The 15,831-nt window shown below is 33.3% G+C and overlaps 2 protein-coding genes and 1 pseudogene across 3 annotated transcripts; 2 read left to right on the forward strand and 1 right to left on the reverse strand.

Moving 5' to 3' along the window:
• Positions 1-5,060: 5,060 nt before the first annotated feature.
• On the reverse strand, positions 5,061-6,762 carry LOC111207223 (aquaporin TIP1-2). Its single transcript, XM_022705051.2, has 2 exons — positions 6,150-6,762; positions 5,061-5,644 (listed from the first exon to the last, which is right to left on the reverse strand). The coding sequence occupies exons 1-2, from the start codon at positions 6,534-6,536 to the stop codon at positions 5,270-5,272; spliced, it is 762 nt and encodes a 253-aa protein (XP_022560772.1). The 5' UTR covers positions 6,537-6,762; the 3' UTR covers positions 5,061-5,269.
• A 4,203-nt stretch (positions 6,763-10,965) lies between these two features.
• Positions 10,966-15,652, forward strand: LOC111198527 (LOB domain-containing protein 24-like). 2 transcript variants are annotated; one of them, XM_022710937.2, is made up of 8 exons: positions 10,966-11,668; positions 11,980-12,192; positions 12,333-12,790; positions 12,906-14,004; positions 14,076-14,186; positions 14,303-14,596; positions 14,680-14,922; positions 14,998-15,652. In XM_022710937.2, exons 3-4 carry the CDS (start codon positions 12,638-12,640, stop codon positions 13,116-13,118), a joined length of 366 nt encoding a protein of 121 aa, XP_022566658.1. In that variant the 5' UTR covers positions 10,966-11,668; positions 11,980-12,192; positions 12,333-12,637; the 3' UTR covers positions 13,119-14,004; positions 14,076-14,186; positions 14,303-14,596; positions 14,680-14,922; positions 14,998-15,652. The 2 variants fall into 2 exon arrangements, with proteins under 2 accessions (XP_022566658.1, XP_048600530.1); XM_048744573.1 differs by having other exon boundaries at positions 11,988-12,192.
• On the forward strand, positions 13,766-15,652 carry LOC106402320 (annotated as a pseudogene).
• Positions 15,653-15,831: the final 179 nt, after the last annotated feature.

The raw sequence follows: 15,831 nt of genomic DNA on the forward strand, positions 1-15,831 counted from the left end.
GTCAAAACGAATAAAGAACTAAGTTAAGTGACACATGTGACATGACATACATGCTGATATCACCGAAATTGTGACTAAAACATAATAAATTAGTAATGTTAATATCTACTGATCACTGAATAAGGTGTATATATATATAATATATTAGTGGCGTGAAAGATGGTGAAATCACAATACTTAAAATGCATTTGTACGAATGAGAAACATTCAACGCTCCAGTATAATACGACGCAGTTCGAGGATTGAACACATATATACATTGAAAAGAAAAATCTATTTAGTTAGCTCAATCAACAAATTAAGCCTAAATTGCTTTAAACTTTAGTTAGCTAATCAACAATTTAAGTTCAGCAATATCGCCTCTTAGTCTGGCTTATACCTTTAGACTTTTAACCATTTAATTATTACTTTTCTGATTATACTACTCTTCGAGTAGTCTAAATCGGCTTTAGAGTGTATTTAGAATATTAGGATTAACACAAAAACGCCACTGATTCGCGGTATGAGCTGATCTTTTATTTGGGTTTAGGCTTGCGGGTTCATTGAATTAAAACTTTCTATTTGTTATTTTTTTTTTTGCTTTCACTGTAGTATTATGGATTTTCTATCGTTCGTGGATGCGACCAAGAAATTGTTAGTGAACCACACGATCTTTACATTTTTTGTGATTCTATTCATTTTCTTCTATATGTAATATTCCTAACCACTAGTCCACCATGGAGCTGGTATATTAAACACTTATTTAATTTAGAGGCTCTACCAAACATTTATCTCGCCAGCTCCGTAGATTTAGCTATACTACAGTGCACAAAGTTGCGTATAGACAAAATACACACATGAATTTTTTTTTTTTTGCGGTGGGGTTTCTCAAACAGGCTCGCTAAGGAACGAGCAATATATTTCCTGCACCACTGCTCGTTTCGGGCCAGGAGGCCTTATTTCAGAAAAACTACCGGCATTTCGAAGAATCATCGTAACTACAATGACCTAAATGGGCTCTCAAAGTTTTCAAGTAATGTTAGCCCAATTCCATTTTAGTACTATGCAAGAGTTTAACTGTCATGAACAAATATCAACTGCAACATTTAACCTAGAATGTAGAGTCTTAATATAATGAACCAACAATGGGGGCTATAGTGCTTCAAGTAAAATATTGTACAATTGATGCAAGCTTGATTCTATGAATTGATGCAACAAAGATGAATAAGATATATGAAAATTGAATAAATTTATATTTTAGTTCATCAAAAAGATTTTTTGATTAAAGTTCATTAAAATAATTGTGGAATGTCTTCCTTTGAATTTCTTTTTAAAAAATTTTGTAGAATGAATGAAATGATTATTCATTTTCATCAAGAATAAATTTTTTTTTTGTGAAATTGATTGAATAAGCCATTTGTATCATTTTATTCTACAAAATGATGATAAATGATAATCCAGTTGTACCATTTTGATTACATTTAACAAAATTTTATAACATTTCAACGTTATTTTGATAGAATATTATTGTGTGTTGAAAGAACCGACCAAAATTCAGACTAAACACACAATAAATGTTTTTGGGACCGCAAATTATTAGAAGGTCGCATTAGCTTAATTCATTAAAGAGAGATGTATATCTTGTGCTATAAGACTATAGTTGGACAGAATTATATTTTCCAGTCGACAAAGTTGGAGAGGATTCAAACCTCCTTCTTGGATAGGGTCGAGTCTGTATGTTTAATCGAAACTACATATATTGTAGTAATAATTCCAATGACTAATTCAACGAAAATCAGCGAGTGAACAAAGTTTTGAAATTTTTAATGTAGTAAAATTCTATAAATTTCTTTCAAAGAAAATTCTATAGATTTCTAAACTTTATAAATTAAAAGTTTCAGTCATATATGATTATCGATAGGTTTTAGCTATATAAATAAATATATAGTTACAGATAATATATAATATATATAATATATATAAATAAATACTATTAATCCATAAGAGGTTTATTATAGGGCAATTGTCAATAATAGAAACCTTTTGAAGTTTATGTCTCAAAAATAGCACTAGAAAGAAAAAGTCACAAAAATGACATTTATTAAAGGGTAAAATATTCCTAATACCCTTGGTTTAAAATTAAATAAACAAACAAAAATAAATAAAAATAAATAAAATGAAAAAAAGAAATTTTTTTTATAGTTTCAGATTATATGTTTCAGATTCAAAATTTTTATAATTTTTTTTTGAAACTTTTTCGAATTTTTTTTTTTCAAATTTTCTTTTTATAATTTAAAAATACTTTTTGAAACTGTTTTTAAAATTTTTATTTTTTATTTTAGTATTTATTTTTTATAAAATTTTAAACCATAATTCCAAAACTCCACCCCTTAACTCTAAACCCTAAAGTTTGAATTAATTAACACAAGAGGTATAAGTGTATATTTTACCTCTTTAATGAAACTTATTTTTATGACTTTGAGCCTTAAGTGCTACTTTGGGAACAAAAACTTGGTTTGATATTATCCTAGTCCTTTTCTCTTTATTATACGCAATATTATAAATAAAAAGCGGAAATGAAGAGCGGCATACAAGTGCTGGAAAACATCTGTGATGTTTTGTAGTATTTTTATTTACACCCCAAACTCAAACAAAGTTTATAAAAAGTGGTTATATTTTAAAACTTCATAAAAAAAATTAAGCTAGTAGTTTAGTTTACAAAAAAAAATTAGGCTATTCACTGTTTATATGTGCTCCTGATATCTTCACACACACACATATATATATTCTTCAATATATATCAGTGGCCCTCATTTTAAATTGTCACGTGGTGGGGTGTAGGGCCTAACTACGTAAGAAATTGAATGTAGAAAATCCTGAAAATGATTATGTTTAATGGATGGAAAGACAGAGAGACGTGGACGTAGTTGGTCGGAGAATGACGGGGGAACGTGAACATGCCGACCAAACTTAAATATGTGATCTCTACGAATTATAATTTCTGAACTCTTTACATGCTCCAAACCGACCAAGTCATGTCCACTTTTAATTTTGTAAAATGAAAAACTATATATTGGCTTTGGCCTTTTAAAACATGATCAGAAAAATGAAGAAAATGGAGAGATTGGGAGAGGCCTTGCTAATTTATGACAATGGAAAATGACATTATAACAATTTAATATTGGAAAGTTCAGTGTTCCCACAAAAATAAGTAGAGTAATATAGTATATGTGTCTGCGTGTAGTGGAGACTGTTTTTAATTATGTGGTAGTACATGCATGAATTTTATCCGCTCTTCGGTGAGAGGGTTAAATATCAAAATGCATGTTTGTTTCGCTAAGAATTGCCTTTATGTTCGAATAAATTCATCAAAAACAAATTGTTGATGTGGTTTACAACCTAGTCCAGTTTGGCAAATTCTTTTCCAAGATGGGATTGTACATCATCTTTAAGGAGCATATCGGAATTACAATTATGATAGTCTATTAATCATAAGTTGGATGTTAATTAACTGATGTGTAAGTTTTAAGTTTGTTACTATACTCTCTCCCTCTTACAAAAGTGTCATTTTGACCATTTTCACATAGATAAAAAATGATTAAAATGCATATATATATATTTGTATCAATTGCACTTATTTAATTAATATTATTTAAGATAAATAAAATTATTTATTAGATCAATGGAATTTGTAACTAATATTAAGTTGAAAGTAAATAAGTTGCACTGAAATTCTAAAATAATATTTTCGTGGTAATAAGAAAAAAATATAAAAAACTCTTTATAAAAAAGAGATAATATAAGAGACACTGATTCAACATTTTTTTTTTGATCAAACACACTGATTCAACACTGATTCAACATTAATTTAAAATTTTCGTGAAAAGTTTTAGTTGAAAATATAGAACAAAAAAACACTGATTTCAAGATTAATTTACAAGTCATTTTACTTCTGGTTTTTCTTGTAAACTGCCATCAATGCCAAGGCATATAAGTTAGATTAGATTTATATGGAAAGAACAGAAAGGGAAGGTATGAGAAATTAAGTATCTAAGTAATGGTGCGGTGTACGAATGGTCCAATGTAGCACATGGCAATTTGCATCTTGTACATACGAATGCATATCTCTGCATGTGTGTAAATAATATTGTCTTCAATTATTTGATCGTGGTTTGGTATGCCTAGACCCTAGATGATCGTGTTAGTTATAGCCTATCTTTGCAAACTTGTACGATTCATATCACAAGAAAAAAGAAACAGATCTCTGTAATCAATTCGTATAACTTTTGGCCGACTAAACCGGTCTCTACACCGCACTTTGTGCCTTTGGGATCTTTTATTTTGCCCAATATATACCATTACCTCATAAGTATGAGAGCAGTTTATGTTTTTTTTAATCCACTTCAGCTAGGAGATGCTTATTCTGCAATAATTAAAGTCAAACGATTTCAGGCAAGATCAGATCTTTTGGCTCTCGCATAGTGAACTACTGTAATCTGTATTTGACACAGTTTTCGTTAGATATTTATTTTTAACACAGCTATGTAAACACATGGTGTGGATAGGTCTTAGAAGTAGATGGATCGTGTCCACTTGTTTCACGAACTTCCCTATCCAATTTACCCCACAAGGATTTAGCGAATCTGCCCCCTTCCATCTATCTTCTATTCACGTTTCGAAAGCAAACAAAATGAAATCAAAATGACGAAAGTGTCCATACATATTCCCGCCGAAATGTTGGAAGAAGAAAATAATAAATCGTGATTGGATGACATGGAGCAATCCAACATATCATGACTTGTATTTTGTGGAGTTATCTGTGTGTGTTTTCCGAAATGAATTACATTAAAATATGTAATTCAAACATTTCTATATATATATATATATATATATATATTTTTAAATTAGCTAAAGCTTTACGACGACAATAAAGTTTACGTTATATCTCGTTGATTCTTCGTTGTTACAATGACATTTTACTCATTATTTCCCATGTTTGTAACTGGATTGGCTAGTCAATAATATATTGACTGTTTTCTAAGAATAGCTAATAAGGATAAGTTTTAAAAAAAAACAAGAAATCAAGAAGAAAATATAACGTAGAAGCATGCATAATTCACATTCGTCTAAAAAGCCTTCAAGGAAAATTACAACTCCAACAACAAACCCAAATACAACATACATCAACGGACAAGGATTCATCTAAAAAGAAGATCCAACGGCCACATAGAAATTCAATTACGATGCGAAATAAAAACAAATCATATTACAACAGTAATTTTCAGCGTCTTCAGTAATCAGTGGTGGGCAATTGCTCGTGACCGTTTTCGATGATGTAAACAAAGTCGTAGATGATTCCGGCGAGTCCACCACCGACAAGAGGACCAACCCAGTAAATCCAGTGGTTACTCCATGACCAGCTCACGACGGCTGGTCCGAAAGCGACGGCTGGGTTCATGGAGGCTCCGCTGAAAGCTCCACCAGCGAGGATGTTAGCTCCGACGATGAAACCAATGGCGATGGGTGCGATAGTTCCGAGGCTACCGTTTTTGGGGTCGATGGCTGTGGCGTAGACGGTGTAGACAAGCCCGAAGGTCATCACGATCTCGAAGACGAGACCGTTTAAGGTTCCAACTCCTGCCGAGAGACCGAACGCTGGAACTGCCTGAAAATTTAATGTTTTAAAAAGGTAGGTTTAGTTGCTTGACGGAAAGTTAGGTCAAAAGCGTGGTTTTAGTTGGAATATTCATTATGGATAACATAACAAACCGAACAAAAAAAAACTGGTCCAAATGAAGTTTTAGTTAGTTTGATTGTTTGTTGCACAAAAAAAAAGTTAGTTTGACTGTTTTGTTTTTCTATGTAAATCAATATTAAATCCACGAAAACATAATTTTCTCATGTGAGTTAAAATACATTTCACTAGAAATTAAGCATGAACAATTAATTAATTCGTACTATGTGATTTAAATTCAAGATAATATTAAAACTGAAAACCTCAAATTAGCTAGATAAACCGAGCATATTGTTTTAGGTTTCTAACCATAAACTAAAATTAGCTACATACACCGAACATATTGTTTTAGATCCATTCAATAGTTTAATGGCTAATTTCTGAAACCAAAACATTAAACCGATTTAGTATAGTAATAATAAGTAAAAGACGTTACCAAGCCACCGGTGGCGAACTGAAGGAGGAAGCAAGCGACGACTGAGCCAAGAAGCTGAGCAATCCAGTAGAGGAGACCACGGAGGAGAGTGATGTTTCCACCGAGGAAGGCACCGAAGGTAACGGCAGGGTTAACGTGTCCACCGGAGATGTTGGCACCGACAGAAACAGCGACGAAGAGACCGAAAGCATGAGCTAAGGCAGCGGCGACAAGGCCTGAAGGAGTGGTGGCTCCATTGTCAGTGAGCTTGTTGAAAGCGATTCCTGAGCCTGAGCCGGCGAAGACGAAGATCAAAGTCGAGATAAACTCAGCGAGGGCCGCCCTAAGTGCGCTGGGGTGAGTCACTTCTTCTTGGACTCCGCCGATGGCGATGTTTCTGGTCGGCATGATCGGAGAGAATTAATTGGTTCGAGGTTAAAACGTATTGAGAGTAGTGATTGGTCTGGTTTTCTTTGTGTGCTTAGGTGTATATATATAGCCAAGTATGTGTGTCTTATGTCAAAAGTGTAGATAAAACCATTTCTTCTCTGTCATACAAATAATAGTTTTGTTATTATGAAATATGGGAGCCAAAATAGTTTAATAGAAATACGAGAACTTATAAGGAAATTTGAATGTAATTGTTATTGAGAAAACCTAACATACTTATACATGTTGCATTGTCTTTACATATCTTACCATTTGAGTTGTCTTTCTACAATAGTCGAATATTTCTCTTGCATAATATACATTACCATTTACACTATTTTTTAAGATTAATAAGAGACGATGTCTTGTGCTATTTATATTTTCTGCTGTAATAAAAGATCACATGCTCGAAAAAGTTATTAAGCCAAATGATTTAGATATCAAAAAACCATATTATGACAAAACTAGCACATAAAGAGAAAATGACTAAATTAAAACTAATTAAATGATAAAATGACTAAATCATTTTAAAACCTAAATTATTACTTCAACTCCACCTTCTAAATAGTAAATAGTAAACTTAAATTCTAATCACTAAACTCAAATTTAAATATAAATAATAAGTCTTTTTTAATTTTTAATTAATGTTATTTTGGTAGTTTTGTGTGTGCTAATTTTAGAATAATAAGGTGTTTTCGATATTCAACGATATATCTTAATGTTTATATTGAAATGAAAGTAAGAACTTGTGGAAATGGTGACTGGCTAATAAAAGGTCATTTAATAAGCAGGAAAAAATAAAGAGGAATTGAAATGGATTAGGGGTTCCATTAATCGCCTAGTTGGATTGATCGGTTGCAAAATTGTGATACGGTCGAACCGGACATAAAAACCGGCTAGCTATCAAACCGCGACGATTAGGGACAATTAATGAAGGAGAAGTCACATGGTGGATCCCGCTTTGATCACGTGTCGGTCGGTTTATAGCGATGATTGGTTAGTGAATGGGATACAGCTGGCTATGTCACTGACCAATCACAACTGCCAGCCTGTCCTTTACCCCTCCCACTCTTTAGACCTTACCTTCCTTAATTTTCCCATGTTTTTCTTTTTCATATTGTGCCCATATTCATATCTTCTGCATATTCTGATTAATTGTTTTCATCTTCCTTTTTTGAATTGTTTCTAATAGTTTTTTTTTTACTTCTCTTATTCTTGTAGAGTATGATTGGTAACCTCTCAGAGTAACCAAGTAAAAATAACATAGAAGTTTTTATTGTATATCATAAATAGAATAAATATTTACTTTGAATTTAACTTTATTCTAGATTTAGCCAAAATTTATCAATTAGATAAACTAACACTTTCACCATTTCAGTTAATTACTATATCAAAGGAGAAAAGCACACTAACAATTTTACTCTAGATTTTATAAGAGAAATGCATTTACTCTATTTTTTTTCTTTTTAACCTTTTCATGGTGTTAAAAGAAAACCTTTTTCATTTTCACTTTTATTTATTCTACTTTACTCTTATAACCAGAAAAAAAAGAAATAAATTAGAGTAAATAACAACAAAATGAAAAGTATAAAATATTGTATTTTGTTTTCATTCTTTTATTCTAAATTTACTTTTAAATAAAAGAGTAAAAAATTATTTTACAAGCATGAAAGACAAACAGAAAAGTGAAGTAAAATCAACTAAATATTTTTTCCATTTGATTAGAAAAATGTAGAGTAGATGATGTTTTTATTCTCTTTTTATTTTCACCTTAGTTGTGATATACAGTCACACCTATACTGTTATAACTCTAAATTTCTCTCATTTTTTTTATAAACTGTTTTCTATATGCTTCAAAATGAAAAAAAAAAGAGTTACCCTTTTATAGGTTCTGTATCTTGTTTTTTTTTTCAAATGATAAACTAATTCGTAAATAATTGTTAATTTTTATTTTGCTTTTCGTTTTTTAAACTAAAAATACAAACAGTAACAATAGAAACGAAAAAAAATGTGGCACTTGGTGATAAAAGCAAATAATATATATTTTCAGCAACTACCGTTAAGAAACCAAAACATTTCTGTTCAAAATATTATATATGACCAGAGATCATTAGTTTAACTGGAAAAGTTTGGCTATTGTTTCAGAGGTATCCAGTTTGAATGACCGCTGGGACGAAATTAATATAACATACTGTGATTTCGGATTATATGACCTATATACACACCAAAATATCCTTAATCACTATTGTCAAATCAAACTAATTACAATAATGGGTGGGGGGGGGGATGTGAAACTTTTTCTTTTCTCCATTATCGCCGGGCTGACACAATGGCCGGTGGCGATTTTGACCTCGTAAAGTTCCCAACAATTTTAATCAAATAAGAACTCTTATATAGATTCTGAAATTCGTAAAAGCTTTATATCAAATTACCCCTTAAGTACGCATAAGAGCTAACAAACGTAGTGAAATTCACGTTACCATTTGTGAAACTTATCTAGAGCATTTGGATCCCAAAATGGAACTTACATAAAGTAACTTACCAACAAATAAACACACACATATATTGTCAGAATTCTATATGACAGATAAAAAAACCTCCAAAAATAATATTGTCGTATAGCAATCATTACAGAGTTTTATTTTATGAATTGGAATAACTATGTCTCCATAGAAATGAAAAAAAAAAATGATTGATCATTGAATGATTAAAAAAGAAAAACCTGATTAATTTAGACCGCAAAACGCTAAAAATAATACTGAGCACTACGTCACAAAATTGAAAAGCAGAATATGCTTTTGGGATATGAGGCTAACCAAACTAACGCTTTCAAAATTAATCAAATGACAGAAGACAAACAGATTAGGTAAAGTGTATAAATAATGAGAGCATCTAATCATTTTTATAAACTTTAAATACTTCCTTAAGCATTAAACAACAAAACAAGAGGTCGCCGTCGCTTATACGTGCACCGTGCATGTGCAAGTGTATATTTGGATTCTTTTTAGATAGGGTTTACAATTTTCAAAAGTTAATCCATCCCTTTACAAGACACGAGAAATGGTATAGTAGTGCTCTTGTCTCGTGGACTCATGTTTAGTTAAAGCTACAGCACTTGCTAGTTGCTTCGAGCCGAGATATCTAATTCTTGCAATGAAATTTCAAATAAACTTTAAAGATATAATTATGATTTTCGTCAAATTAATATATTTCATGTTTTTTCCGGTCCAACCTACATTATAATTTGATTAATATCATGTTTTTCTCTCATTAAATGTATATTAGGAGAAAGAAGAACAAGGCAAAGATTCGAGATTAGAATACTACTAAACAGATAACGTTTTATATGTCTAAGTACACGTAGTGGACAAAGAATTGAGATTAGAATACGAAGAATGACTTGGTATAGGGATCAACAAGATAGGGCTATTGTATAAACAGCTCATTCCAAAATAAGTGGTTAGTATGTAAGTGTCACTTCGCATTTTAAAATCGTGAACCGGCGATGACTAATTGTACATTATTTAATTCTTAAGTTGTATCCTTTTTCTATTCATTGTCAAATAATATTAAAATATGTTTCTATTCTTGTATTCATCCAAAGACATGTGGTGCATGTAACATCTCCTGCGTCTCCAATCACGGACCAAGTCCATTCCTTCGTTTTATCTTTTTTAATTTACTTTGGCTTAATTATACTTATCGTCCAATAAATTAATGATAGTGAATAAATTACCTTATATAAGAGTAAATTTAATGAGGTTTGTATAAGTCTCATCAGAGAACTGCACAATAATTCGCTTTGACATATCTAACATCTGATCATAGAGAATAGAAAACCTCAGACATTAAACCAGAAATGTCGCGGCATTGATATTGTATGTAGAAAAAATAAAGATATGGACTTGTACCATTATCTAAGTCTAACACTTCCAAACCTGGTTTGTTGGGAGTAGACATACATATATATCCTTCTATATGATTTCAATTTGAACATTGTTATGAATTTGAGAAGCAAAACAGACTCATTAATTAATAAGAAAATTAACAGATATCTTGCTACCATCTTCATCTAGGGGGTAACTCACATCAAGCAAAACATGAGTGAAGACTGAAGAGGAACGTTTCTATTTCTGAGACAAACAAGAAACCATGACTAGTTTACTTCATAACAAGACATTAAAATGAATAACGAGCTCAAAATGCAAAAGAAAAAGTATACCATCAACTAGGTTCGCCACTGCCATCAGTGATGAAAAGTCTTTGTGCAAAATTCAGGATTCAGAAATAAGAGAGTAGCATTAAACAGGAAACAGAAGCCATTTTTTCCCAGCTGAACATTTTCAAACTCGTTTCAAGTTATCAAATACCAAAATTCTTTTTTTGAATTAATGTTCAATTCATTCAAGAAAAAAACCTTTTTACAGAGTATGCGACATAATTTGAGAGTTTTTTTATGAGAACTGAAACAGAGAACAAAACAGAGTTTATCTTACTGTTTTCATGGCTTTAGTATACTTGTAAACGTCCACGTAAGCTGGAAATACGGTTTCTTACTGCTTTATCCACGCCTTTAATCAAAGTTGCAGGACTGTAAAAAACAGAGAATAAAGCAATGCATGGAATATACACTTACCAACAAACTGAACATAAATAAAGTGAGAAAGAAAAGACAGAGAAAATGTGATCAATGGATAAAAATAGAACATGCAGATGCACTCACACACCCAGCCACCCACACAAATAAGAAATAACTTGGAGTGGCAGAGGAGAGACTAATGATGTCTCTCTAATCTCTTCATCAACTCTTGCGCCAACAGTTTCATCCGTGTTTCTCTTCCTGGTCTCGAAAGACACCAGGTCTGCCTGCAATCATTTTAAATGCATGTGCTCGGATCTGACCTCATGACACAATCTCTTTGGTTAAGATTCATACATGGTGGCTGAAAGTGATGATCATTCATGAAGCCGTTTAGCAGCCATGCTCCTAACTTACACCAGCTGTACTTTTGGCAAGCATCATGTATCCTTGTCAACATTTGGATAGGTGGATCAAAAGGCATTATTAACAGGAGAAATTATTCAAGCTGATGCAAGCAACATTACTTACAGTTAAGTTCAACCCTACATATTCATTATAACTCTTTACGCGCTAACACAAAAAAAAAAAGCATCCAAAACTCAATCCTCTCACCTCCACCTCACGTTCCTTCCCTGGTTACCACCATCACTGACCCTCTCTCTCGACTCCTGAAATCAAATTCCATTATGCAACTCCATTTTCATCCCTCTACCTTCTCCTATTCCGTCCCCATACATCTAATTCCCTCTTCTTAAAACATGACTCTTCCATCAGCAACTAGAGAAGAGACACCCTACTCCTGCTATTTGTTTTATGCCATGTCATAACTTATGTGCACAGCTATGCAGTGACAAGGAGATAAGAACATGCGTATGAATGAATCAACTACGAATCATGTTAACTCAAGTGAAGACTTTCTTGGAAAACTCTTGGTTTGGCGACCACCAGTGGGTATGGAGAAGAACCGGATCTTTTGGCTATCTTCACACTGTGGTTGGGTTTGGTTGGAGAAGCACTTTTGTTACAAAGATAGTGAAAGAGATTATGGTTTTGGTAATGTTTCTTCTCTCAGTTTTCCTGTAGTTATACATGTATACATATTGTAAGGAGACGACATCATACTTCATTGTGGATTAAAAAAAAATTAACGTCTGGACTTATATAAATCACTTTGTTTTGTATTACTATTGTAGTTATGTTACTGAAAAAATAATTGGAGTTGTGAGATTTGGAAGATCAAGAAGCTGCATCTAACAGTAATATATTCTAATTAGCCATAATGATTATTAATCAACATTCATAATCTTGCCTAATGTAAATGTCATCAAAAGTTTCATAAACTGGAAAGTAGCCGTTGGATCATTGGAAAAGAAAAGGAAACAAAAGAGAATACAAATAAGTGAAAGATGTGCTGAATCTTTTTGAAATAAGTCAAAATTCTTGTTCTTAGATTTTCACAATCTTTTTGTATCTTTCTTCTCTCTTTAGAAAATCTGTGATGAATCCTAAAAGATGTGCTGCTTGCAGATATCTGAGGAGAAGATGTCCAAAAGATTGCGTTTTCTCACCTTTTTTCCCTCCAAACAATCCTGAAAAATTTGCATGTGTCCACAGAATCTATGGTGCTGGAAATGTTTCCAAAATGCTTCAGGTATGTAAAATCTTTTTTTTGTGTGTGTATCTTTTCTCAATCCGAAACTAAGACAATTGCATTAGTGGTTTATATATAACAGTATGAATATTGATGGTTGATCTTTTTTTGACAGCAACTTCCTGTTCAGACAAGAGCTGAAGCAGTGGAATCTTTATGCTTTGAAGCAACATGTAGAATTGAAGATCCTGTTTATGGATGTGTAGGGATGATTTCTTTACTCCAAACTCAAATTCAGAAAACTGAAAGGCTTTTGGCTAGAACTCAAGCTGAGATCACTGTTTCTCAAATCAAACATAGCCAAAACCAACATTCTGAGTTTATGTAATATCTAAGTTTCATCTAATAAATTCCAAATAAAAGTTTTCTTCTACATCTCTTTTGCTGATTGGGTCTCTACTCTCTTGTACGCATTTGTATCCAGAAGTTGCTTGTCTCGTAAAGTTTCAATAGAATATGTGTGAAAAGTTAATGTTCTGTCTTGAGAAAAGTTAACACTACAAATTTCAAAATCATCTTTCAATGTTCAATGACTGTCTGTAGCCTTGTTTGCTAGATATCTATTAGTCATTGTCGTAAAGAATGTGAGTCTTTGCACTGAATCTTTGCTGCTGTTGTTGAATGGTTTTTCTAGCAATGTTGATACTTTGATCTTGACTTTATCCTCATTAATTTTCTTCTCACAGTATGATCTTTGCATGATCTGCAACCTTCCAATTTTTGAATAACTAGCTTTAGCTTTAGGTTTGTTATGCAATGCAATGTTACTTTCCTTACGTTTCTTTGTTTCAGACAATAGTTGTAATGTTCTTGTATGGTTCAGAATCATATGATAGTTTTGTGTGTTTATAGTAAACTTATACAGACCTCTGCTCTAATTGGAGAACCAGCCTTATCTTTATTTGACCGTGACCACACATATACTATGAAGAAATAATCCCAAAGTGAAAAGCCAAAAAAAAAAATGAGGTCAAGGATTGATGTATTTGTGATCATAGAAACATTGAGAAGATTACAAAGAGAGTGATTTGATAACCACAACCATACAAATCAGTAAGAAAGTTATCCAGAATAATCTTCTTTGCCTCCAACTCATCATTTCCTTTTACTATATTACCACATCTTTGTTACAAACACATCTTTCTAGCATCTGCTGCTACTTTCTGGTCACCATGGCTTCAGCTACTTTCTCTGTTCCTAAACCATCTCTTCAGGTACCTTCCTTCTTCTTCTGACAGGCTCTTAACAAGTTTAAGTAAATGTGTTTGTGTGTTTTGGTCTTCAGGGTTTCACAGAGTTCTCAGGATTGAGAAGCTCCTCTGCTTCTCTTCCCTTCGGCAACAAGAAACTTTCTTCCGATGAGTTTGTCTCAGCTGTCACTTTCCAGACTTCTGCAGTGAGTTCTCTGTACCTTCCATGTTCTGCCTTGTCACACAAACTAGTACTTTTCAAAGAGCTGTCTCATTCATCCACCATTTGTAACTGATCATGTTTCTACCATATGGGAAGCAGTGGTGGATACAGGAAAGGTGTGACCGAGGCTAAACTAAAGGTGGCCATCAATGGATTTGGTCGGATTGGGAGGAACTTCTTGAGATGCTGGCATGGTCGCAAGGACTCTCCCTTTGATGTCATTGCCATCAACGACACAGGCGGTGTCAAGCAGGCTTCTCATCTCCTTAAATACGACTCTACTCTCGGAATCTTCGACGCTGATGTGAAGCCTTCTGGAGACGCTGCTCTCTCTGTTGATGGAAAGATCATCAAGATTGTGTCTAACCGCAACCCGTCTCTTCTTCCCTGGAAGTAAGTCAAAACACACTGTTCTGTGTCTGAAGTTGATCAGTTTTTGTCCGAAAGGCAGATAATCATTTGAATGGTTTTGTTAGGGAGTTGGGAATAGACATAGTCATTGAAGGAACATGAGTGTTTGTGGATAGAGAAGGTGCAGGGAAACACATTGAAGCTGGAGCCAAGAAGGTTATCATTACAGCTCCAGGCAAAGGACATCCCAACTTATGTTGTTGGTGTCAACGCTGATGCTTACAATCCTGATAAACCCATCATTAGCAATGCTTCTTGCACTACTAACTGTCTTGCTCCCTTTGTCAAAGTTCTAGACCAAAAGTTCGGTATGCAGCGGTTTCTCTTTAGTCCTTTCAGACCAATGATACTAGTAACTGATCATGTTTTGCTAACATTTTCAGGTATCATAAAGGGTACAATGACAACAACTCACTCATACACCGGAGACCAGAGGTTACTAGATGCTAGCCACCGTGATCTAAGGAGAGCAAGAGCAGCTGCACTAAACATTGTTCCCACATCTACAGGAGCAGCTAAAGCTGTGGCTCTCGTGCTCCCTAACCTTAAAGGAAAACACAATGGAATAGCTCTCCGTGTACCGACACCAAATGTCTCAGTGGTTGATCTCGTTGTCCAGGTCACCAAGAAGACTTTCGCTGAGGAAGTTAACGCTGCTTTCAGAAACTCTGCAGAGAAAGAGCTTAAAGGTATCCTCAAAGTCTGTGATGAGCCGCTTGTGTCTGTTGATTTCAAATGCTCAGATGTGTCCTCGACCATTGATTCATCACTTACTATGGTTATGGGAGATGATATGGTTAAGGTGATTGCTTGGTATGATAATGAATGGGGTTACTCACAGAGAGTTGTTGATTTGGCTGACATTGTTGCCAACAACTGGAAGTGATTTGTAGCTTTTGAAACCAAAACTTGTCTCATGTTTTCTCCTTTTTTTACATTCTGATTCTCAAAATATCGGTCAAGACTGTATAAACTATAGCCCTGAGTTGTGGATTTGTAATAAAGTTAAAACTCAATTCAAACTTGGTTACATTTGTATCTTTTTAAACATTACCGAGTTTACTTATAGCATGTTGAAGATCATTTCTAAATCTTTCTTCCATTAATCTGCATAATTGTTTATTAAATCACTTTTCAAGAATTTGAAATCTGGACTTCATAATGTAGAATCATTAATGAATTTTTAGTTAAACCACTGGAAAGAGGCTTCCACTACA

The sequence above is a fragment of the Brassica napus genome, chromosome A2, assembly GCF_020379485.1.
Source record: "Brassica napus cultivar Da-Ae chromosome A2, Da-Ae, whole genome shotgun sequence".
In the NCBI taxonomy this organism is placed as follows: domain Eukaryota; kingdom Viridiplantae; phylum Streptophyta; class Magnoliopsida; order Brassicales; family Brassicaceae; genus Brassica; species Brassica napus.